A 27354-nucleotide genomic window follows, 5' to 3' on the forward strand; every position below is an offset into this window, starting at 1 on the left:
TGATCCACTTAGCTGTCTGGGAACTATTGCTGTGAAATCTCATTAACTGGGTTTCAACAGCTGGGATTGTAAGCTGCCTTCACTTCCTGGCTCTGATGTGAACAACAGAGCTGTTCTCTCCTCAGACCTCCTAAAGGTGCAATCTATTATAATTATCTGTAAATACGTAGTCATCTGGGAGGAGTTTGAGAAAGCTGAGTCATTGAGACATAGTTATTGCTGTACAAAACACTGGGCTGAAAACTAGACTTTGGATATATATTATATTCACATTTTCATTTTGTTGAATATTTAGTTTCAGTTTGTCAGAAAGAAAACATCTGTATAAGAAGAAAAATACTTTTTATACCACTGTTATATAAATGTCATGTAGTCGTGTCTTCACATATAATGTATTTTAATTTTTTTCCTGGAGGATTATTTATGTCGATGCCCAAGGTAATAATTGCCTCGTGTGGTAGGACTAAAATTTTAGAACAGACAAAACTTGTACTGCCCATAGATGATCTTTCTGTTTTATGTAGGAGATGTATCAACAGTAGTCAATAGTGCAAAGTCCCCTCTGTTGTTTATAATGCTTGATAAATGTGGACTACAAGCTGCAATTATAGAGAGTGCCTTTGTGACTTATCGCCCCGGGGGGCGCGCATTTGTTACATCGATGGTTCAAATCAGGTTTCTTTGCACCTCTCCTGCATCTTTCATGTTTGTCCTTGGTGTGTTTTCCAATAAAGCAAAGACCTTAAAACTAATCTTTTATAGAGACAGTTCAGATCACAAACTCTGATCTCTGCTGTGCATCTGTGCACCGCAAGATAGCTGCGGAAGTGTGTGTATGTGTGTGTGCGTGTACTTGTATGGCTATCATTGTGAGAACCAATATTTGAGATTTATACCTGGGAAGTGAGGACATTTTAGTAATGTGAGGACACTTTTTGACACTCCTTCAAAGGGCTGTCTGAGGCTTCAGACTTGGTTTTAGGATGAAGGTTAGAATTGGTTTAAGTTCAGTTTAGGGTCAGGGTTAGGGTTATGCATTTAGTTGTTATGGTTAGGGTTAGGCATTTGGTTGCGATAGTTAAGTTAAAGGTTAGGGGCTAGGGTTAGGGTTAGGGTTAGGGTGTCAATGAATGTCCTTATTAAGACAGCTATACAAACTTGTGTGTGTGTACTTATATGGCTATTATTGTGAGAACCAATATATGAGTTGTATACCCTCAAATAAGTTCAGTTTAGGGTCAGAGCATTAGTTGTGATGGTTAAGGTTAAGGTTAGGGGTTAGGGAATGCATTATCACAATGAATGTCCTCATAATGATAGCTTGTACAGCATGTGGCTACACTTCCTCCAAGTTCTGAATTTTTTAGAGCAAAACCAGTTGAGTGAGAATCAATCCATTTTTATCTGAGGTCCCGGCAGCTCCTTTCAGCGGCATTCTTTATTCCATAATCATTTCAGCGCTCTTCATGATCAAAATAGATGCACTGATGGGCTTCTTATATTTATTTATCTGTTTAAAATCCATATCTGAGAAAGTGCATTGAAATTCATAGTGAAGAATTCTTGGTGATTCAGGAATGTCTATTGGCTTTTATTATAGTGTGGGATAAAAATGTAGATAGTCTAGCTGTTGTAACTGTTGTTTGATTTTTCTCATGCAAGATAAAAAGCAAGGCAGTGTTTTTAAATTTTTTCCTCTTCTTTTTTTTGTTTTTTGGTTGTTTTTCCTCTCAAATAGTTGACTCTCAATTTCCTGAATTATGCATTCTATTTATTTTTTTCATTTTAGTTACCTTTCTCCTCAGTTTCATCTCAAGTGTTCAACTGAGGACTTGATAAAGCAGTTTGGTAAGAATACACAGAGTCATACTGCACAGCTGTCACCCTGACTTGGAGAGACTGGGGGGAGAGAGAGAGAGAGAGAGAGTGAGAGGGAGAGAGAGATAGAGAAAGAGAGAGAGTGAGAGACAGAGAGAGCAGCAGTAGATCAGAGCAGAAAATGTCCCAGTACTTGTAGTCTAAACTTGTATTCCAGTATCTCCCCGCTGCAGAGCAACTCTGCTCCAGCCTGGGGCCATTCAGAGTGTGCCCTGCTATTGCAAGCACTCCGGGGTGTTAAAAAGAGTGAATTAAATAAATAAAGATCCTGTGTGTGTCTGTGTATGTGTGTGTGTGTGTGTGTGTGTGTGTGTGTGTGTGTGTGTGTGTGTGTGCGAGCGCGCGCGCTCGTGTGTGTGTGCATAAAGATTGATGATTTCAGGCTGAGGCTGGGGCTCTCGCACAGCCCATGACCCAGCTCCCCCTCACCTTTGATAGATAGATGGCTTTAGGGGCTTGTGGCGGATCAGGAATGATCTTCGGTATCTCCCACAGACTGCACACAACCTGACTGCAAAGTTTGTCAACCCGGGCGGCCAGCCGACGCCCCGGTGCATTAAGACAGCCGGAATGAACGTGCACATGATTGAATTCGGCCTAGGAGCAATAAAAGTTTTCCAGATTTTCACCGGCCCGATAGCCTGGAAAGATTCATCTGAAGTTGGAGCTGATGGAGTGGTAGTTGTACATCGTTGCCTTTTTGACCCTGTTGAAGGTGAAAGACCGAAATATGTAACTGTAAAGCATATCAGTGTCAGTTTCAATGTTCTTGTGTTAACTCTGGCATCTGATTTAGCTTCAGTCTGAGTCTTTTCATCATTTCATTCATTTTTATTTATTTATTTATTTTTTATTATATACATTCTGAGGCTGCATCTGCCACCCTAACCCTAACCCTGATACACAGTTACTATGGTTACAGGTGTTGTTCTCATCTATTGCAGCGTTAGATGAAAAGTTGCTGTTTTCTTGTTTATAGCAGTGAGCAGTGATACACACACATGTCCATGTCACTTTGCCCTACAGTTATACAACAGACAGACTGTCATTGCTGGTTGTCTTTTCCAAACATTGTCTGATGACAAAGTGAACTGTTGAGTCGTTTTTCTTCACTTGTCATTACTGCAGCTGCTTGCTTCCAGATTCATTGTCCACGCAACTCTTATGTTTTCCTTTCAAAAACTCAAGAACTCAACAACTTGCTGGTTATTAACTAAAATTAGTGACGGAGGCATATTAATGTTATGAAATGCAAGATCCTGCTCATTAGTGCAACAGGTCAAGCAGCAGAATCGACTTGTTAAGAAACAAGTGTGTGGCTGTGTGTGTGGGAGTGTGTGTGGGGTGGTGGAAGATATTGAGTACATAAGAAGAAGCCCCACATGTGAGTCTTCAGATGCACACATGGTGTTTAATAAGACTTCATTAAAGCAGTAATTGGTTCATTGGTTCATTTGTCAACCTTTCACATTATTGTTTGGTTCATTTGTTGCTAAAAACTTGTGTTGATTAAATTGACACTGATTCATGGTTTTTACAGGATGACCCTTCATTATTTTGTTAACTCTCTGATCTTTCATGTATCTCCACTAACTGGAAAAAAATCTTCCCTTCATGATTACTTTCATACACCACAATGGACCAGGTATGGAGAGTCATGCTCACTAGAGAATGTATCCTAATGTTTTAAGTAAAATGGGTGCAACTAGAAATACATATGACAGCACCATTTAAATCATTGCAGGCCTTAAGTCAAAAATCAGGTGTGAAGGACATCTATCTTATTTTTGACCACTACAGGAAGGTATGGCATATCAACCAGTTGTCATCCCAGGTCATCAAATACTGCCAGTTTGTCACACCCCTATGGCATTTCATGCAGGTGCACAAGTCACCCTTTGACATCTGTATAGCGACACACCTGGCTTTCAACTGCATCCAGTTTAGACCCTTCCATGACAATATAACACACTCTGAGCAACTGGTGTGGTAAATTCAGTTTAAGTAAATTAGGTTTAAGCCAAAAAAAAACAAAAAAACTGGGTTAGGTGTAGGGAAACCTTGCGATCACTTGAAATGTTGTCATGGCAACAGTCAATCAATCAATCAATCAATCTTTATTTGTATAGCGCCAAATCATAACAAAGTCACCTCAAGGCACTTTACACATAAAGCAGGTCTAAACCATACTCGTCAGGTTTAATTTTAAAGAGACCCAACATTCCCACATGAGCAGCACTTAGCTACAGCTGCAAGAAAAAAAACTCCCTTTTAACAGGAAGAAACCTCAGGCAGAACCAGGCTCAAAGTGGGAGAACATCTGCCTCGACCGGTTGGGGTAGAGAGGAGAGAGAGGAAGAATAGGAGAGTAAACACTCCAACAAGAAAACCTGTCCAATACTGTTGGAAGTGGGAGACAAAGAGTGAATTCCTGCAGCAATTTACACTTTGAACTATCTCAACATGCACCCAACCTGCCTCCTCCTTTTTATGCTGGTTATACAGACATCGTTGGTCTCATGGCATCAAATAATGATGTGGATGGGTTTACTTTAGAGTTAGCCTGGGGGCAGATTTAGAGAAATATTCAGGAGGGTGGCACTGAGACTTTAAGAGGTGGCTGATATATAATCGCAACCAATCACATACGTATATATCAATCACATATCAATATTTGCTCAAAAAAGCCCACAAACCAAGATATTTTAAGTAAAAAACATTGCATTATTGTGGCACATTAGTAAAGCATTGAATACATATCTGAACGCTGCATTGGAAATAAACATTTTTCCAATTGCAAATCTTTTTTTCATTGGACATCAGCCCATAGTTTAGACCAGTTAGTTTTTCAACCACTGTGCAGCAGCACACTAAGTGTGATCATCAGGTGTGCCGTGGAAAATGATCCAATTCCACTTGATTGGTCCAAAAAAAGTTTAGTTGCTGCAAATAATTTTCCATTGTTGAGCATTGGTGCCTGCAATGTAGTGACTGGCAGTTAAATACTCTTTCAGGCCCCATTTTAACGATCTATAGCGCATGGCGTGAAGCGCGTGTCCCAAGTGCCTTTGGGGCGTGTCCAAATCCATTTTGCTATTTTAACGGCGGATAAACGGTCAATGCGCCAGGCGTATGGTCTAAAAGGGATGGACTTAAGTCCCCTCATTAATCATAGGCGTGTTTTAGGCGTAACACGCGGTAAACCAATCAGAGTGTCATCTCCCATTCCCTTTAATATCCAGGAGCGCTGTCACTTTGGCGGATTGCTAGTATAACAGCGCATTTACCCAGCAATGCGTTTCAATAATAAAACTTGAGTTACTTTTGATGAAAAGAAAGTTGGCTGATGAGTTGCTAACCTCACATTTAATTCATATAAAGAAAGAATATAGAGTTATAACTGACCAGTGTCCGACTGTACACCTGTAGAGGTGTATGTGTTTATACTGCACCAGCCTGGTGTCATCAGCTGATTTAATAAACAGTGAGTGGCTGTGTGTAAGGCACTGCGCTCTGTGCAGTATCTCACAGGCTGCAGACTTATCAACATATCAGTCCTACAGTATAAACAGCTGTGGATAAGAGACACTGTAAGAATCACCCACGTTCATTAATAGATCAGTACAGATGTTTAAACCACAGATGTTCAGATGTTTTTCTTGTTGATAAAATCACTAAGTGGCAGCGGAGCGTCTTTCCTCCAGAAGCAGACGTTGTTATGAGATCCATTCTCCACAAAAACACCAACAACTCACTTTGTGCTGCATATTTTCATGTCTCCTCCTGTCAGGTCACCGTGCATTCATCTGCACACCACACAGACATTGTGGCGCTTTGTTTTTATTTGTTTATCTTTTAATTACAGTTTTAGTTCTCTTTAAATTTGTTTTGTTCAGTCATGGAGTAACAGGTAAACTCAGCAGGGTTTTAATTCTTGAAAGTATGGAAACCTGATCAATGACATCTCAAGAAAATGGTTTAAATATTGTTCAAAAACTGTTTAAATCATGTTAACCCCTCATACAGTTGTTAGGACTGTTCACAGCGGCACTCTTCAAGGTGCTGACCCCACTCAAACAAACATAAACAGTGGAAGGCTTATTCTCATTTAATCTGTTATTTTTACAATTAATTAAATCTGATGAATATGACTAACCAATATGACGTGTTTGTGTGCTGCTGCCTGTCCCTGTGTGTCTAACAAGCAGAGTGTACATTCATTGTGCACCGGCCTATTAAAATCTTGATAATGCGCTCTTAAAATAACAGTGAAATATGCATCAGTGACTTCAGACATGGTTTTTTTTTGGTCAGTAGCGCAATCGTTTTCCTCTGCCTCAAAATAGCAGCGTGCCACCAATGCACCTGAACACACCTTATTTTGAGACCAACACATCTATGGGCTCACAGACCGGTGCAAGTGCATTTGCTATTTAGACAACGCGGGGGCAGGGCGTCACCTGAAACTAACAGAGACACATGTGCCACGCTCACAATCCACTGTGCGCCAACTGCAAGGTGGGTCAGTGGGTGGCTGTAGGTAGCGCAATGACCGTGGGACGTTGTTAATTTAAGACAATAGAATCAGTGTAGCCTGCGAGAGGTGGCAGTTACAAGATGTACAACAGTGATAGATTAATATCTGAAAAGGAAAAGTGCAGACTATGAACTGTACACTGGACAAAACTTTAACCCAGATGAAGAACCTAATATGAGTGGTGGTCAAAAGAAAGCAAAAACTGCAAGCTTGAGGTAATACAGCCAAAGTTATCTTTGGTCTGGATTTACTTTCACCAGGGATCCGACTGCACTGACTCCGTTATGCTTGGTGTGTGGGGAAAAGCTATCCAACAGTCCCAACACCCATCAATTCAAAACAAGAACATGGACTATTGTATTCCTCTGCGTGAACACATGGAGAAACAGGCAACTTTAATGAGAAAAACCACAAAGGTGTCTGAGAGAGCTCTCAAAGCTTGTAGCTAAATCAAAAAAACCCACACTGTGGCAGAGACATTAATACTATCTGCCTGCAAAGCCATTGTGAATGAGGTGCTCGGCCCTGACACGGTTAAAGAAGTAGCCAAAGTCCCTCTCTCAGATCATTTAATTGCCAGATGTATTGAGGTCATGTCTGCAGACATCGAAACTGTTGTTTTGGAAAAGATCTACATCAGTGGGAAATTTACATTGCAACTTGATGAGTCTACAGACATTAGTAGACATGCTCAACTCTTGGCCAATGTGCATTATGTGGATGGAGACGCCATCAGAGAAAACTTAAAACCTATTTTGCAAAGCATTGCCAGAAAACAACAGTGTAATGTTGTAACATTTTTGGTTTGTGTTGTGCTGCAGCGTTTTTTAATGCAACTAATGTGCTGTGGCTCAAAATAAGTATAAAAGCACTGGTTTAGACTTTGATATCCAGTGTTTATCCACTTTTTCAGATAAAACAGCAAAAGTCCTTTAATTTGAGAATGTGGTAAAAGTGCGAACTGTCAGCTCTCAGGTACAAGCTCTAAATGAACTGTCACTGCATTGCTGACTAATGTGGCTTTTTGTTCAGGTCTTGGAGGGAGTGGCTGCTTTTATATCTTGCACTTGAATGATTGATCTGAAATTTGGACGTGTGTGTGTATGTGTGTGTGTGTGTGTGTGTGTGTGCAGAACGAGCAGTATCAGATATATCAGTAGCTGCAGGCGATGGGTAGACACTCATGAGCACCAGTGAATATTCTGTTTTAGTCATGTTTAATCTCCACCAAACACTCTTCGACAAAACAACCTCGCCGATATCCATCTGCGTCTGCTCTGTATTTCTACTAGTGAAAGGTGGCAACCTGACACACACATTTAGCAGGAAAAAAAAGGCATCAGCAGTCATTGTGTGTGGCCGGGACCAAGAGAGGCTGCACGGAAAGCTGCCAGGTCACGGAGAAAAATGGAAGTGCTGCTGTATTCACTTTCATTCTTGTAAATTTCTGAACAATTTTTGAATAAGATTTTCCAAAACTGGGGTGCCAGCTGGGTGGTAAGGTGTTTGTTAGGCCTCCCCATTTGATCAACCCCCGATTAAACCCTGGTGTATCCCAAACAGATGTTAAAGGGTGCTTTATACAATATCAGATGCCAAGAGATGTGACAAAGCAATAGTATTTGAGGCCCCGGGAATGAGAACAGGCTGGGCATATGGCACACAAAATGATGAAGGAATCTCCCCATATGCAGAGATATGCGTCTGTATGGAATAATCCTGAGATTTGTGTGGGGGAAGAAGTATATTTATTGGAAAAAATGGGTAAAAGAGGGAATGCATACTTATAGAGATCTTCACAGGGATGAATTATATCCTTTATTTGATGAGATGTGTGCTCAGGATGTTTGGAGAGACATATATACACATCAAGCTGTTTAACCAAAGTGTATGATGACATGCACAAAGAAACAAATGAGATTGAGGAGCTTTTTTCCAGCACGAACATCAAGCAAACAGCTTCAGTTTGTTATAAAATGTGATACAAAGTGAATAGTGTTTGAGTAGGGGGAGTTTGAGAGTTGTATGGCAAAAGATAAGGAGACATGTTCACATATTATATTAAATAATGAGAGGAATGGAACAGAAGCTGGAGGAAGTAGGTTTTGAACAGAGTTTAATACACAGACATGTAATTACAGCAGATGGGGCTGAGCCAGGATAAAATGAGCTCGAGACTGTGGGATTGTCCTGTCATAAAGCCACTGTGGGGGCAGGGTCCTACAGTGTGTGGAGGATAGTCTTAAGAATCCATGACCAAGAACTCCAAGTCTCGGTCTGTTATGTGACAGATTACAGACAGAAGGGTTGAACAATTTAATTAGTACCAGAATTTAAAAGTGTATGCATGGGAATTGTTTCAATGCTCAGATTTGAGAGGCTTTCCTTGAAGGAGTGGCTCAATTCTTTTGATAAAGATGACATTTTATGAAATAATGCCAGCAGAAAGAGAGTAAGAGTAAAGATATAATCTAGAGATGGAACACTCTTATTAAACAACTCAAGATACAAGAATAATTCATTGATATTTGTTCATTTTGTGCACTTAAATATGTGTATCCTTGTGTTATATTGGCCATACACATTGGTGTGTTTTTTACAATGTGCACTGTTTGTATAGAGCATACAAGCATAATGTATACTCATTTATTACAGCCAGACTTTTCCTAATATGACCCACAGTATGCAAAACTGGAAATAAAATCCCTCTTTTTTATTTTTATGCAGCTGATACACATTTGTATATATGCAAATGTACACGTTTAACTTGTGTTTATTTCAAACATATTATTTTCATCATATACTATTAAATGTTCTTCTGTACCATACCATCTTATTAATAGACTAATTATGAGTCAGTATGTAAGGGTTAATATTTGAAGTGTATATTTATTATTATAATTGACAAGATTATTTTGTATTATTATTATTCTATTATTATATCATGTTAACTCTAACAGTGCGTGCTACTGGTATTTAAAAAGTTGTCTCCATCATCTGTGATATTGGATAGCTGTAACATTTGTCCTTTTTTTTTAAATGTTCTTTTAACTTAACAATAATTCTTAATCTAAGCCAACAAAACACTCCATCCAAGTACTCAGAGGAAACTAGCTGTTTCACAAGGTCTTGTCACTAGAAGCTTCTTGGACTCAAGTAAAAGGCAACACAATGCAATCTATTCAAGTTCTTCTGAAGGTTGCTGAAAAACTTTAAATACTACTCAGAGCTTTTATTCAGAGTTAAATGTACTCTCTTTCCCCAGGTCTCCTCTGTGGACTGTGGACAGTAAACATAGTACATTCAGCACCAGAAGGCACCTGTTTTATTTATGTGCAGGGGTGCTTTAACATTACTTTAGGCCCTGGGCCGTCCTCACATCCCACACCCTGTGTCAATGGATAGTAAATGGAGTGCTCTCCTTATCAGTAAACAGAATATGGAACTCACCAAAATAAGACAATATGTCAACAAGAAGTCAAGACAAAGATAGGTTAAACCATCTGTTTTTTTGAAGCTTATGTCTGGTGATGCCCCTGGTCCTATGATAATAGGCTGATCATTTGCTGGGGTCGTAGGTATTGGGGATGAGGTTTTGGGTCTTTTCTGGGTTTTCAGTTCATTCATGTGACTCAATTAAATGTGTTTAGTTTGCTTGTTTGGTCACTATACTGTAAACTCAGATGTTGGCACTTCTAGGCCCCATTTAGGGGTATATCACCCCTAAATGGGGTGATACACCCCTAAATGGGGTGATAGCCCTAAATGGGGCCTAGAAGACCATAACCATGCTATTTAAAAAATGTAAATATTGATCATTATGTTTCTTTTTGTTGTCACTCAGTCCTTCTCCCCCAAAACAGTAATAATTGTCAGAATAGCAGCACATGATCAGAAGTTTGAGTTAACTCCAATCAGCTTAATAATAATGATAATGTTGAGATCTGCTACTTTTTTGGACAATGACTAACACCAAAATCCAAGCAAGGAAATAATTCTGATGTAACTTGGCAACAAAGAATAATCAGCATTGTTCCATCTGGTAAATTACACGTTAACATCCACAACACTGTAAATGAATTATTAAACACTGAAATATCAGTTTGGGGAAATGATATTGCTTTGATTCTGTTTTGTTTTGTTGTTTATTTCTTTTTAGAAAGAGGTTTTTGTCATTCTTGTGCAAAATCTTTTGAGAGAAGCTTTATGCCAGATTTAAGTCCCAGCTCATTGTTCTATCTGCTGACCGTGGGCAGATAGACACAAACACTGAAAAATACAATTAATATACGTTTTAAAAGTTTATATGATAGAATAGTCGTCAGTGTTTAACAGCTATTCATTTAATGGACTCTTAGTTTAGTTCCTGTTTTATTTTGAAATATTTTTTTCTTCTTGTGTTTGGGTTATCTTTACTTCCTGTGTTTTCTCCCCTCATGTTTCACCTGTGTCTTGTTTCATTCACCTCTGTCCACTTTGTAACTATCCCATGTGTATTTCACTGCAGTCTTTGTTAAGTCGTCTTGTTCGTTCTGTTCGGTTTAAGCCTGACTTTCAGCTTCTTTTCTTTTTTTCTTTTTTTTCTTTTTTATTATGCCTTCACATCCTGAATAAAGACCTTTATCAGTCCTACTTTTGCTCTCTGCCTTTAGGTCCACCTGCTCCGCTCTCCACTGTGACAATTTAACCAGATCATGTAATTAGATTGGGTTGTCAGCTGCGTTCTTTGTTGGATTGTTCAGCCCTCAAAGGAAGTGTATTCCTTTTTTTCTTTCTTTCTTTTATTCTGTAGTGTGCAGTAGCAGAAACACAAGCATGATTCATCCTTTCACATTCACTCACATACAGTACAGCCTCTGTCACTTTAACTCTCATACTGTATCCTTCATTTACACGGCTGCCTCTCTGAAAAAACCAATGCAGATACAAAAGAAAATTGTGGCCTGAGAGATTAGTAGCAGCCACGGTTTTCCTTTTTTTTCTTTGTGTGCTCATAAATATGCGTGCTATTGACGGGTCAAATCCGAACCCACTGTCACAACAGATTCTCTTCGCTGGCAAACCTCTTCAATAGAAATAAAGCTGCCTTATTGCAGTGCAGTAATACACATAACCCAGAGCTACTGTATTTCTATGATTCTCTTTTCTGCGCGCCCCTTTTATGTTTGTTTCCTTCAAAGAGGATGATGGATCAAAGGAAGCTTGGCACATTAAGAAATTCCTTACGCCCCAAGGCTGATAATCAGTGGAAAATAACTATCTATATATTTACCTCGCACAGAGGGAGAGTGGAAGAGTCAAGCTGTAGTGTAGGAGCAGTCAGCTGCTTGGACATCTTTTAAATACGTTTTTTTTTCTCAATATCTGTAAGAAAAGGCTTCTTTAAAAAAAAAATACTAAACTCAGAGTACCTTTCTCTCAAGACAACACTGATAACAACTGCATCTTTACCCTCTCTCTCTCTCTCTCTCTCTCTCTCTCTCTCTCTCTCTCTCTCTCTCTCTCTCTCTCTCTCTCTCTCTCTCTCTCTCTCTCTCTCTCTCTCTCTCTCTCTCTTTCTGCCTATCTGCCCCCCCCCCCTCATTTTTAGATTAATCAGTTTAAATCCTACCTCACCACATCCCTTCCCTCCCTCTACTTAAGTGCCTGTATCTTTTAAGCATCTGCTCCACCTGTCTTTTTTTCCCACCATCCAGAGTTGCTCCTCTTGCCCTCCACACAAATATCTTTCTCTCTTCCCATTTTCTACCCCATTTTCTTTGCCCTTGAGTTTGAGGATGGCATTTCGGGGACACAGAAAAAAGGTACATTATCTGCTTCCGGCCTCTCCCGAGAATTCATGGCTCTGTTTCGCCTTTCTTTTCCCCGATGCTTCTCATGTGCGGTCTCCCAGATGTCCTGCCATGTCACTTTGATAGCAGGACACGGTACTATCTCAGTAATGACTCGGTCACAAACCCAGCAGTCCTCTTTTAACAAAGACTCCGAAATTAGAGAGGCAGCTCACTTGCAGAGTAAGACCAGTGCTGTGCAGGGCCCCTCGGTGGAAACTTGAAGAAATACATTTGTACGGGATTTCTTCTGTGTGAACACATGGCCATTAAAATGGAAGAATGCTATAATGAGGGGTTCTGTAGGTATTTTGTGGAGCTTGGATAGTGCTGTGTAATGTGCACTGAAGTGTCCTGTGAACTCTTTGTTTCTACTGAGACATTTGTTCTCTCTTTAGTGCACATAAAGAGAAGCTCCATTCTTTGGACACAGTGTGTGCTGTTTTCAGTGGTTTCACTTGCTCAGTTGGCTGACTGGTGGTGAAAGTGATGGGATGAGGAGGACAGGGAAGGATACTGCTGAAGAGGCTCAGCGGTGTAACCATTAGAAGACAAGCCAACTTCAGAAAAAGCAATTTATTTTACAGTTCCCTTAATTTCTTATTTCTTTAACAGTGTTTAACAGTTCATTTTAGGACATTTAGTACAAATTATAAGAAAAAAAAGTATTGATTGATTGATAGTTGATTGGTATGCACTCATTATTATTTTAATGAATAAAGTAGACTTTTGACACCAGACAATACTTCATTTTCAGTGTGTAGTTTTGTGTGTTGAACTTAACATTAGAATATTACGTATTTTCATCAATTTTCTCAAAGTAACTGCTACTTACGATCTTTGAAAGGGTTATTTAATTTGGTAGTATACAGGGAATGTGCTCATTATAGAGTTTTTAAGAAACATATATTGCTAGTATGTAGTTTGACATACAAAAAAAACCCATTAAACTAAGTTTCTGACAGTTAATTACCAACTAAGGCAACCTAACAAGCCTTTTCTTAAAATTTGTACCACACAAATTCTATGAAAAGTCCAACCAAGTCACCAACCTCATATGTAGTTTGTCATACGAAAAACACACTCTAAATATTTTCTATCAGTTAATTACCAACTAAACCAACTTAAAAGAGTCATTTCTGAAAATTCATACCACACAAATTCTATGAAATGTCTCGATGAATTTTCCTAAAAATTAACCGTTAAATACCTGCAAATTATTACGAACATTTCCAAGGAATCAGTATTAAATAAAATGACCTGTAAAATAAAGCATTACCAATTACTCCATATACAAGGCAGGGTCATTTGCATTGACTGTAACTTACATTTAAATGAGTGCTGGTGCAGGTGAGTTTATGTAAATGAGAGCATGGAGTCCCTGGTGGCCCTGGTGGTGATGGTGAAGGGGAGGTAGAGGAGGATTGTGCACATGGAAAGACAATAATAGGATGATGACAGGGTGTGTGTTTGACAAAGAGGTCATGAGTTATTAAGGAGGGGCCTCAGGAAAAAAACGAATGCAAATGAGATTGGTTCAATGATTTGGGAAGTAAGTATGATTACAGAGGCAATGGTATGGACTGGTTTGGGGACTGCATGCATGAGTATACTGATAGGATAAAAGGTTATAGAGACATTATAGCTTGGTGATGTAAAACAATAAAACATTTGAATGAGGCTTTTTAGTTAGCTGTGTTGAAAATGATTCCTCCAGGCTTTAAATAAACACTCGGGTCACCAGCTGATCAAAAAGAATCTTCAGAAAAAAAAATGAAAAAAACTGATTAATAATAATTGAATACTTCCACTGTTTATGGCTATTATACTGTAAACACAAAGGTTTGGTATGCTGTGTTATTATTAGAATGATTATCTGCTAAGTTGATGCATCTATGTTTATTGTATTTTGTCATACGTAGTGTTAATATTCTTTGTTTCAAACTATAGAATTCAAATGTAAAAGCTTTCAATTTGTGCGACTCAAAAAATCAAGACGTGTACTCCTTCTCTAGTTGCCTCAGCAGTCTGCTATTCATTAATCCTACAACCTAAAAGATGCAGTGCTGATTAAACATGTATGCTGTGATGAGAGATTTCAACTGAAAAGTGAAAGTGAAAGATGACTTGATTAGTTTGATGATCTCAGCAGAAGAGACTCACCATGCACTCTGCTGGTCTTGCTGAATCATGCAGAGTATTTCTGTCTACACACACTGGCTCAAACAGTCATTTTGGCCTATGGGCATGTTACTCACTGAATTACTGTTAATCAGACACAGATGATCTAATGTGCTGCCTGTTAGCTTTATCGTTTCATCTGACAAAATTAATAGACAGTTCCAGAAAAACAAGACAGAGAAACCTATGACCTGAATATTTTTTCATTTGCTATTTCTTCAAATTGTATTTTATTTTGAACATATTAAAAGAAAAAGAAAATACATCAGCAAGAATCAACAAAAATAGTCAAAATCATCAGCAAACATATATATCATAATGTAAGTAAACAATTCAAATAAGACATTCCTAATAAAAAAAAATTATGTTTCATCTTTTTCTGTTTGAAGCCAGGAGCTTCCAAAAAAGGAGTGTTCACACTCTGGAAACAAACTCCACTTACAGGGAACACCAAGGCAAGGCAATATTATTTGAATAGAACAATTCATACACTGGGCAACTCAAAGTGCTTTACTATAGCTGAAAACACATTATAAAAAATACAACGTTTAAACATTATTTATTAGGAGAAGAAGAAAAAATCACTTGCTCTGTTCTTGAGCAGAGAAAGGATCTATTGATAGAAGTTAAAAGAAAAAAGAAAATACAAGTAAATAAATAAGTAAAAATTGGAATAAGAACAGATAAGTTTAAGATAATACTTAAAGTATACTTTTATAAACTTAAAAATGTTCCAATTAAGTCCGAAGAGGTATTAAATTAGTATACTTTCTAGTACACTACAGGTACATGGTCCGTAGTATACTTGCTATACTTATACTTACACTCAAGCATACTTAATAAAATGAACTTCAAGTATACTACTTTTTGCTAAGGGTTATATCTTTACTGAAGCTATTATTGACATTTCTTTTCTTTTTATTTATGTATATAATTTTGAGAGCATTAAGAAGAAGAATTGATTTTTTACGTCAGTCAGGACAATACTGCTCCCACTGCTATTGTGAAGCTACCTGCCATAAAAACTGATGTTGATGTGAGCGCTTTAAGGCAGCCTCATCTTGATTAACTCTCCTCTGAGGATTACAGCGCCGGTATATAACTGACACTGCGGTCTCTATTGGTGGAATGTAAGTTCCCTCCTCAGAGAGAGAGAGAGCCAAGCAGAAAAAGAACAGACTGGAACCTGCACACCTCATACAGTATATGAGTTCTCCTGATGCTCCTTGTCAGGTGATCGCAGTGTCAGCGAGGCCTCCTCTCTCCATAACAACCATCCCAGGTGCAATTCAGTGATGTACCTAAACCCAGCAAAGTGAATCCATGTGCAATTTATTACTGTCACCTACTGACATCCTTGGGAGCAGGCTTCAAGTCAATTATGTCTTTTGTTCTTTATGTTGAGTGCTGTATTAAGTGTCTCTGTCAAGCGTGTCAAATTGATAAGAGGAAAAAAAAGTAGCAGCACTGGCATTCCCCCCCCCCCCCCGTTCATATTCTCACATCTCAAATGTAGCCCTTGTGTGCTCGCAGGCTTGAGAGGAACACACGCGCACACACACACACACACACACACACACACACACACACAGAAAAAACATTTTAAAAAACAAAGGATGTGAAAGTTTTGACAGACGAGTGATAATGAGCTGAACAAAGCACTAGTCACAAGTGTTGTAACATCCTCAGAAAAATGTCAGTAAGCTCAAGAAGCGGCCTTTGTAAGTACTGAGAGAAACAACAGAGAAGTGTCAGAGGTAGACACAGAATGGGGCGTGTGTCACAATATTTACCGGCGGAAGTTTTGACACACATGAAATTTGCCTTTCATACAAGATGAGGTTACAAGAAGTGCCCGTTCAAAATGTGCCTGTTTGCACATATATGTATGTATCAACTGACAAGTGTCAATCAATTAAAATGATAATGATATAATAAATTAGATGCCATGTAAGAAACAGTTTACAGCCTTCTATTGGTTGATTATGCTGCCAATCAAATGTTTGTGCGTTCCTATAAGCTTGTTTTACTGTCTCCACATCAGCTCTTTCTCCGGTATGTGCTCCTTCTTCTTTCTTGGGCAGTTTAACCAATCGGGCCTGCTCAGCAAGTCATAGCCCAGAAGCCCCGCCCGGCTGTGATGTAACAACCCAAGCTGCTTTTGGATGTTGAGCTGTGCAGCTTCCTGTTTGCATGTTTATTCAAATTGTATTGATATCTGTCGCTACTTCTGCTGCTGTTGAACTTCACTGTTTGATTTCTTTTTAAGTAACAACTGAACTGTCTTTGTTTCTTTTTCTGTTTTTATTAATATCTAAATTAAATTACTTTCACTGCAGTGCAAAAGCAAATATAAAATAACTCGATAAATCATCATTTAAGCAAATGTGCAAATGTTGTTATCAGCTCCTGCAATCAACACCTCTGTGCACTAGTGTGAATATTACTTCCCTTCCTGCAGACACACAGTGTGGGAATGAGGCCACAGCTGTTGACTCACTGCATTTACTATGAATGACCATTTCCACTCTTCTCTCCTTCTCTCCTGCTTGCTTTGTGTGTGTGTGTGTGTGTGTGTGTGTGTGTGTGTGTGTGTGTGTGTGTGTGTGTGTGTGTGTGTGTGTGTGTGTGTGTGTGTGTGTGTGTGTGTGTGTGTGTGTGTGTGTGTGTGTTCACAGGGGACCTGGCATCAGATGATGAGTACCTGGAAATCCCATCTATCTCCAGACAGAGAGCAGGGACTTACGAATGCACAGCTGTCAACGATATCGACACAGATGTCCAGACCATAGACATCATCGTCAACTGTGAGTCCAACACTTTGACCGAAATTTCACACATTTTTTAATGCTGAATATTAGTTAGCACTTGTAATAATGTGCTACTTTTCTATTCTGACTTATTTCATAGTAAACTGAAAAACTTCATACTGTGTTTTAAGAAACTGTGATGTGAGTGTTGATATAGTACTAGTAAAAATGATAGTATGAAGGTCATTTTCTAAGCCCATCCAAGCTCTGAACAGAATGTTAGAATTTGGGAATCATGACCCAGACTGAACAGTTGATTTCTATTTAAATGCTTTGTTCAAACGGCTAAAATCTATTTAATAAGGTGCAGCTTCTTTGCTGCGGGCAAAGGAGAATGTAATGTCAAATTAAAACCTGAGCAGTTAATTTCCTTTCACTGTCTCCTGACACCATGCACTCTATTTGAACTCATCATTCCCATTCACTTCAGTTCACTGTGTATATCACAATATCACAGATAAAGAGAGGAGAACACTATGAGCCCCTTTCCTGATAGTATTGACTTGTGCTGCCCTGTAGTCCTGATCACTGTGCTCTTATGTGTTGCTGCACTGTTTGTAGATGCTCCAACTGTGTCAGAGGGCAGAGATGTTGGTGTGACTCTGGGTCAAAGAGGAGAGCTGGAGTGTGAGGCTGATGCAGTGCCTGAGGCGGACTTTGAGTGGTATAAAGATGACAGAAGGTAATGGGTTTTACATTTGCATTTTAAATAGGCAAATGGAAGAAGTGTGTGTGTGTGTGTGTGTGTGTGTGTGTGTGTGTGTGTGTGTGTGTGTGTGTGTGTGTGTGTGTTTACTGCCATCGGTTTTTGATAGTTACCGATCAGCTGCCAATCATACAAGCGGTATGATTTGTTAATCTTTACATACTGCAAATGAATCTTAATTCATCAAATTAATTATTAAACTTGGCAAGTGTCTTTAACCCTTACATACTGTTCCTATTCTGACTCATAATTAGTCTCTACACCAGGGATGTCAAACATGAGGCCCGTGGGCCAAAACCGGCCCGCCGAGGGGTCCAATCCGGCCCACTTTCCTTCCTTCCTTCCCTCTTTTCATCCCTCCTCCCTTTCTTCTTTTCGTTCCTTCCTTCCTTTTATCCTTCCTTCCATCTTTCCTTACTTCCTTTCTTCTGTCCTTCCGTCATATCTTTCTTTCCTGTCTCCTTTTCGTTAATTCGTTTCTTTTTTTCTTCCCTCCTTCCTTCCATCTTTTTAACGGTCCGCAATTCACATTCATAAATTCCGATGAATAAAGTTGTCAGAGAATGTATTGTATTTATTTATGGTGAGAGACATTCACAATTACTATTTTATGATCTATTAGAACATTTTATAGAATATGAAGAATACAACATGTTTGAATGGTGTTTTTTGAATTATGTACATTTGCGTATATAAAAATGTGTAACAGCAGATGTGTTTTATTCACATTTTTGTTTACTGTGGGTCACATTAGGGGAAATCCAGCTAAAAGAACTGTATATGTGATGTTTTTACAGCTCTCATTTGTGTAAATGGGTCAATTTGACCCTGAACAGTATGTAAGGACTAGACAAGGACTAGACAAAACACATAATAGACATTAACCATGATTTATTTTCTCTCTTATAGGATCTTCAATGGTTTCGATGGCATGGAGATCATGAATATGGGCTCTCTGTCCAAACTGACATTTTTTAACGTGTCTGACGGAGATTATGGCAACTACACCTGCGTCGCCATCAACAAACTGGGGAGCTCAAACACAAGCTTCCTCCTGTATGGTGAGTACAGGAACCTAGTCAAAATAAGATGCTGTAGTTTATCTGCTAGTTATACTGTATGTTTTAATAAAAGTCATAATCCGCAACATTGAAATGAGTTACATTCCAATGTGTTTTATGTAACTGAAGCTCTATTCATTTACTGAAAGCTTTTACATTTTAAAGGCTAGATGCCTTATTTCTGACTCCAAATCCTTTTTTTTTTTAGAGAAAATGATGCACTAACAGTATGTGTAGCCATCCACACAGTAAATATAATATAATGTTAGAGTAAATATACATAGTCACAGTCTACTTCATGAGATTCTATCAATATATTGGTGTATGTTTGTGCCTAAAATGCATTGGTTTAAAAGTGGAAAGCTTCTCTGTGTTCATTGAAAGTCATCTTTTAAGGGTGGGCTTATGTTTTATGATATATGACATCACAGCTAGTTTAGAAGCCAATCCTGGTCCAGTATTCAACATAAGTGTGATGTAAAAACGTTCAGTGCATAAACACCAAGAATGGACTTTACTGTGAAGTAGGAGACATCATGTGTAGAAACATTTGCATATTCATAGATTTTGGGGGAACTTTAATGAGGGAGAGAGACGAGATGCAATTTTAAAGATCTTAAAGTGGTAATTACACATTGTTTTGTGGATAAACTGTAAGCAAAGCTAACCAGTTGCTGTAGCTTCATATTTACAGTAGACATGAGTGACATCCATCTTCTCATCTATCAACAAAGAAACTGAATAAGCATATTTTGCATACTGACTATTTTTTTTAAAGATAAATGGATATTTTGATCCGAGATGGTGCCTCATTAACTCACATGAAAGCCGCTCTCTCAGGCTTCCATGCTTTTTAGCCTTTAGAGAATGAGTATTAGAGTCTGACTTCCTGCTGGCTCGCTGCACACATGAATGGTATAAAAATAGTTTGGTGAACCAGCCCTTTGAAATGTTTTTAATTTTTATTGGAACTAATGACTCTAACGCTGCTAATTTAAACAGAGATGTTAAGTGTTCATGAAGCTCAGAACATGTATTCAGTGCTTTGCAGTTGTTTCTGTTGCAGTGATTGTATGTAGGGAAATCTGCAATGTCCACTGTGGCTGCTGTGCCTCTTGAGGGCTTCATAAAAATATCAAAGACTTATCACCAGAGGTGTTACCAAAATCAACAATGTTGCGGATTATCACTTTAGCAGCACTGAGTGGCGTTCAGAATTCAAACGTTTGCTGTTTCAGATTTGAACTGGACACCACTTCTACTTTTTTAAGAATGGCTTTTGGCACTATTATTATTATTATTATTATTATTATTATCATAATTATTAGTGCGAACTCTCAGCTGTGTAACTGTGCAGCCACAGTTGCAAAAAGTCCATTCAGCAACGTTTCATGCCTTTTCACAAGTGTTGTCAATGTTGCCGTTCTGTTTCCGATATGTTGCTCTGTTCCATCTGTTCCTCTGGTATAGTGGTAATCGAGCCCACTAGCTCAACGCTATTGCAAGGTTAGTACCCGGCACAGGCATGCACTTTAACTGTTGTGGAGGGGAGAGTTTTAACTGCATGCTGGCACATGACAAACATGGCCATTTTCACAAACTGTTATGTCACTGGAAGCCATACACAGTGTTTCCTGCGTTATTTGACCTATTGGCACTTTAGGACATTTAAAATCGTTATGAATTGGCATGTTTGAGCTGTTTTGTGGCATGTGGAAACCGAGGGTTATACAAATATCATGTGAATCTTTGTGAAAATGGTCAATGCGTCCTTGTTTTGCTAACCACGTGTCATCTTTCTCCTTAACTGCCTTTCTGTGTGGCCTCATTTTGATTTGTGCATGCTCTCTTTCCAATGTAAGTATTCATCATCTTTCACTATCATCATTTGTGCTTGTGTGATTGTATCTCTAGTATTTTTTTCAACTGTGAATCCTTCAAATGAGTGAAAGCAAACAGTAGCTCACTGCAGGCGGGAATGTTTCTCGTATCTGCTCTGACTCTGCAAATAGATGAGTATAGATTGTAGATTTGTGATATAGATGAGCTCTGTTCATGTTTTCTAGATCTGGCTCTTATACAAAATAAGAAACACTTCACCTATCTTGACTTATACTGTGTCCTTGTGACTGATGGTTGCAGCATCTCGTAAGCAGACCCACTCCATTAACACAACAGAGTCGCGTTAATGGATTTGATTTTGACTATGAGTGAACGTCATTATTCTAATTAGCCATATGCAGGATTAGGGATAATCCACTGTGGCAGGGTAATTGGAGACATGCCCCAAAGGAAACTGCGGTGAACTCATAGAAATCCAAGGGAAATGAGTAGTCATTGTGTTACGAGCTTCAAAGTAAAAAAGTTCAAATTTGTCCTCAATCCCTCACACAATGCAATTCATTTAGATGGGAACTTGCCTCATCCCTTAAAAGAGCACGATGACAATATTATGTGTTTCAGTTGCATCATAAGACTATTTTATTTTAGTAGTGGTATCCTGGGGATTTCATAAAAAGCTCCTTAAAGCTGTGCAAACACTTAATAGTAATTGAAGAATACCACAGGTGCATAACACAGTAAGAGATAATGCTGACATTTGGATGTGAATCAGTGAGACAACGGCATGAATTAGAACTGGCTTTAATGTAAGGAAATGATGCAATTTAATGTTCCAAGACTCTAGTGTGAACCAGTTTTATTTTATAAATGAAACTGGGAGGATTCATTTATCCATATGAGATCATTTCTGGCACCTCATTAAGAATGTTCTTCTTACATTTAAATGCTGAAACTATATGTCTAATAAGTGTACTTTTTCTTTTACACTGTGGTTATATTATTAATGACTGAAGCAACCCTGGAAATCATCACAAAGCATCATTTTGACACAATAGTGGGGGGTTTCAGAGCACTTCTCAATACTAAGAAGTATTGTTGAAGATAGGATGACCTTCTTTAAGCAATAGATGCTGAGCAATTCAGTTCAGTTTTAATCCTTTTAAACCGTAGGGCAGCATTTGATGCAGCACACTCAAAAACAGGTGCTATCTACAAGCACTAAATATAGTTTCCTTCTTGCCTCACTAATGGATGCTTTTACTGTGTGTAGCATTGTGAATTTATGTGCTGCTTATTTATACAGAAGTTGACAATAAAAGATAGCTTCTGGCCCTCTGGTTTTACTCACCATTCTAATTAAATAACACAGTCATTCATTTTTACACGTTCATATTCAGCCACGTCTGCATGGAAAACATGAGAACTCACAATATGATCTTTGTCAATCATATACTGACTGTATCACAAATGTGTTTACCAAGAATGAATCTGTGTAGAGATTTAGATTGTTAAAAAAGCAGAGGCATGATTCACAGCAGGTTCATATTGAGGACACAGATTGAAAACAGTAGGACTCAGGATAAAACCATGATGAAGCCTTTATGTAGTCTCTATTTAGCATTGACATTGATTTAATTAAAAAATAACCAACTTCACCACAAAAAATAAAACATTTCTATCACGACATTGCAACTTTGTTTCAAATTAATAAATCATTTTTCCAAAATGCAAAAATAGGCAAATTAAAGAAAAGCAATTTCAAAACTAGGGCCCTTTAACTCAAAACTGAGATGGACTAAACAAACAGCAACCTAAACTGAACTCAACATAACTGACCTGACATACAGTATGACACAATAGGAGGGTTTATGAAGACAAAAGTGAGCCTACACAGATATTCAAGGAGGCAGGAATAAACAATTTACTCTACATCACAACAAATGAATCATGATATCAGCAAAGATTTAAATGAAGAAAACCAAACTAACTGTCAAACCATGAAAACCAAAACTTAAAGTTCCAAAATAATTCTAAATAACTGGATCCCAAAAAGGCCAGACTCCCCTCTGGCACACCAAGTTGGCCTCTTCCACTTCCTGGCACCACAACATCCCAACACCTACTGCTACTCATTTGTTTTACCAAATTCCCATTTTGGGGTAAAATAAAGTAGCTTGATTGTTGATATTAAACATAGACAGTAGGAAATGGATGATGGGCCAAAGAGTGGAGTCCAGTTCTGGAATGCTTAGATTTAGCATCCCTGAGACTCCTGCCAGCACAACAAAACAAAAAAAACTGTGTTTGTTATATGTTAATTACAAATGTTTCCTGATAAAAACATGTGTGATGTAGCAAATTAGTAGTATCTAAATGTTATTTCTAGTTGATAGGATTGCTTCATACACATTCAATGACAGCTTTCATAGGTCATAGTTCTACTTGCCATGAAAGTGGATCCAATGAACTCATCACAGCAGCAGAGCAGGAAGGAAAGAGAGGAAAGCTGCTTAGATATTTTGTCATATAATCCAATGCAATGTGACTAATAAATCTATGTAATCCAAAACCTCCTAATCCTCAATAATTCTAAACAAAGAAGTGTTATCACTGTTTTAACTATAATCACTAATTATGTACACAAAATACAGAGTGAAGTAGTCACCCTGTGTTTTCATGAAAAACAAAAGCCAGGCTTTGCACTGTACAAGTCAGTAATCACAAAGTCACACATTTCGTGTCATGCTGGAAGGGTATTAAGCAACTGAATTGTTATCAGCAGATGGGAAGTTAATTTACTCCTGTAGAGCTACCACAAAGGAAGAAAAAAAAAGACATGTTCAGTGGGGGGAACTTACCCCTGTGTTTTACTTTCTCCTCCTTTATTTTCCTCCTTGTCAGGACCTCGAGCAGTTCAGGACGGCAGCGGCGGCGCGATGGGAGTGCACTCACACACCTGTCTCCTCCTCCTAGTGTTTCTGCCATTTCTGCTCCGATTTTGAAGAGGAACGGATTTGAACAAGAGTATTGTGTGTGTGTGTGTGTGTGTGTGTGCGTGAGTGTGTGTGTGTGTGTTTTTTTTTCAACTGGAAACATAAACTGATGCACAGCAAGTGCATGAAGTATCCTGCTACGTAATGATGTTGACCCACTTAATAAGTACGTAACACAAGTTTCTGTTGTTTCTTTTTGGTTTATTTGGGTTTTTTTAGATTTCAAGGATGTAACAAATGTTTCACATTTTAATTGAATTTATGTCAGATAATTTTCTCTAAATTATATTATTCTGGATTGTCTCTTTTTATGTATGTTTCAGGAAAAATGATTTTTTAAATGTAGTGTCTATTATTCATTTGTCTTAATTTTTAACCGCATTTCATATTCATCTCAACTCCAGGAAAAGGCAAATTTACAGCAAGTATGCGAGGTGAATGTTAAATACCTCAAAGTCAAACTGAGACAGTAAAGTGGAAGGAATTTAGGCTACCCTGAGGCTGAAAGCCGGGTATTATCATATTTTAATGTATAATAATTATCATTCAGTCTGGTTGTTGAAAGCAGAATTGTTTTTGACCTTCAAGTATTTTTGTTCTCAGCATTATAGTGATGTATACTTGCAGATGTGTTATGCTAATCTTTTATTTTATTTTTTCAATCCTGTTTAGTTTTTAAATATTTTTTAGAAGGGAAAAATATGAAGTTGTAATTATTTAGGACAAATATCCTCATTTTATGTCTTTTTTTTTTCTATACCAACACACTTGTACACAAAAAATGGTGTCAAGAATAATTGTAATGAAGTAGTTCAAACTTGGAGGGAGAGTTTCCTCCACATCTATGTAATGCAAATTGATTAATGCTGTTGCTACATGTTTGAATCATGCCATTTATACACCACTCAGTTATTTGAGGAAAAATGTCCCTGTTCATGTTTCAAACCAGCCCTGGAAGGGTTAGAGACCGCTCATGTTAACAGAAAATAAACACTTTTTTGTGCATGTATTTAGATACCAATAACCCAAAGAGTCACATATAAAGAGAGTAAACATGTTGTGTTTTAACGTAGGTTGGGGGTAAACTGCGAAGAAAAAAAAAAAAAAAAGCTAAAATCATACTGTAGATACCTTTAAACCAAAATGTACACGTGTATGTGGGTCATGAAGGTGAAATGCTCATTTTGAACGTGACATTTCCAGCTCTTTTGGAAAGAATCGCAGGATTAACCGTACAGTATGAGAGCCAATTCCAAAAAAAAAAAAAAAAAAAATCAAAATTGATCAGAGGTCTGTGCAAAAAGGCTACGACTGCTGTTATCACGCAGCGTATACGGTAGCTCACATTATCTCAAATGACAGGACAGAGGAGAAAACAAGAAGCTCATATCTCTGTGTGTGTGTGTGTGTGTGTTACGCTGGAGGAAGATCAGTCGTTTTTGAGAGGCGGCAGCGTCACCTGATTTTCGTCGTGAGCGCGAGGATTTTATGCAACAGACACCTCTTACAACTCGGCAGCAGGCATTATAAAGCCGGCCATTTCTCTTTTTTTTCTCTTTTTTGTTGGTGAGCAATTCTCTCCAATTGCCAGACCACACTCAGGTTCCCCTCCAGCAGCGGAAAAAAAGAGCTGAGTGACAATGACATTTAAAAAAAAAAAAAAAAAAAAGAAGCAAGATTCGGGTTTTCTAACGCAGAAAGAATTTTTAAGACGTCATTCATTTCCTGCTAAATGCATCGCTGTTTGTGTCTGTGGACTTACCTCAAACACAACCATATATGTATAATGACTGTTGGTCTCTATGAGAGCTGCACTTGACATCAGTGGATCACGTGCAGCACTAAAGAATTTGTAAGATTTCATTAACAAGACATCAAAACAAGGAACTAACGAGTGTGTGTGTCTGTTAGTGGCGGGGCGATGATGCACGTCTAGTGATCTCACTGCTCCGTCCCAGCGCGTTTCGTGATTATTTGAATATTAGCGAAAAAGGCCGAAGCCGACGTATGATCCAGCTGTTTCCTGGCTCGCGAGGTTTTGGTCCACATCATCCTAGTCCGTGCGCAAATCAATTTTTCTTTTGAACTCAGCCCCCCCTTATGTGGCTCTTGGGGATAACGAGGTTTGTGCTCCTTGATGTGAAGCAAAAGAGCTAATATCCAAATTAAAAAGGCATGAAACAGATAGGCCATTATTGAAATTGATCAGGGTAATCATAGGCTGAATCTGACAGGCTAATCAAGGTTTGTTTTCACCCAAGACAAAAGAGAGAGAGAGAGAGAGTGCAGAGTATTATTCATCACCAACACGGCGATGTTTGGAAATGACATGATAATTATTCGGCGCCGGCTTGAATGATGGCTCTACTGATCTCACGTCTACTTTTTGCGCAGTCATTGTGCCACAAGATTTACCACATTTAAGGTGAACTCAGAAGTCACACCGCTACACACCGAGGAGGGGGGGGGGCCTGTATCGAGATCCCCTTCAGAAGGGTTTTTTTTCCCGCGTGAAGTGGTTTCGCCGTCAATTTGCGTGCGAGCGAGCAATCACAGTTTCACCACTTTGAGTTCACTTGAAAGGTTGAGACGGAGCTGGATGTGAAAACACCTCGCTTAACATTTTGCCTGGAAATGCCAATTAACAAAAACACACACGTAATACCATCTCTCTTTTTTTCTCACACACACACACAAACACACACACACACCTGCCACATACAGTAGTCAACCGAAGGAGAGAAGTTGTTTATTGTATATTTACATGCCTACATTTCTTTTTGTAGAACAGCTAAGCACATTGTAAAAAAAAAAACTGGGACGTTTATTTTATTTTATTTTTTACTACCTCTTGCCCACTTATTTAATGGCACAGCATTATTACCACCTTAAAGTAAAATTTAGATATGGTCATGTGCAACCGAGGCTCATTCACAGGAAGCCTTGCTTGTATAGTCATTATTGTTTCTCCAGGAGTATCACACACTTCTTTAAGGACAGCGCAGACAGCTGGGTGATTGCAGTTTATAGCTTTGCCCTTAGCAATTGTGATATTGTTTGTTTTGATGTCATATCAAATACAATACAGTATCATTTCTCCAGCCAAGCACACTATTACTGAGGAGGAAAAATAAATATAACATATCTCTTGATGAAATGGAGAAAAAAAAGAAAGTATTGGCTTGTATAGCTGACTTCACCTAATAATCCATCTAATAATAGAAATGCCATATGGTCACTATGGCGGTGATTCAGAGTTCAGCTCACACTGAGCAGAGCAGGCGTCCACTGTGAACATTAATATTCTGAGTCGACAGGAATCATTAAGAGAAACCCAGGTAATTCTCAAACAATGGCACTGTTTAATAACTGATGAGGTCATTAACAAAATGTTAAGAAGAAAAAAATAAAAATTAAGTACTGAATTGAAGAAGCAGCATGGAGGAAAAGAGCAATTCAGTATGTGATCCGAGGAGTCATTCTGCCTTTTTCAGCGGAGGTGGAAAACAGTCAGC

The 27354-nt window shown here is 38.5% G+C and overlaps 1 protein-coding gene across 3 annotated transcripts in view; it reads left to right on the top strand.

Annotated features, from left to right (window-relative positions):
- Positions 1-23848, top strand: part of ntm (neurotrimin) — a 482411-nt gene extending 458563 nt beyond the window's left edge. For 2 of the 3 annotated variants that reach the window (XM_062433658.1, XM_062433657.1), the window contains 5 exons: positions 17106-17234; positions 17799-17919; positions 18853-19004; positions 20475-20510; positions 23748-23848. In XM_062433658.1, coding sequence (XP_062289642.1) covers positions 17106-17234; positions 17799-17919; positions 18853-19004; positions 20475-20510; positions 23748-23848 — 539 coding nt within the window. The remainder of the gene's footprint in view (positions 1-17105; positions 17235-17798; positions 17920-18852; positions 19005-20474; positions 20511-23747) is intronic. The other variant, XM_062433659.1, reaches the window with a different exon arrangement.
- The last annotated feature ends 3506 nt before the right edge of the window (positions 23849-27354 follow it).

The sequence above is a fragment of the Scomber scombrus genome, chromosome 14 (genome assembly GCF_963691925.1).
Source record: "Scomber scombrus chromosome 14, fScoSco1.1, whole genome shotgun sequence".
Taxonomy (NCBI): Eukaryota; Metazoa; Chordata; class Actinopteri; order Scombriformes; family Scombridae; genus Scomber; species Scomber scombrus.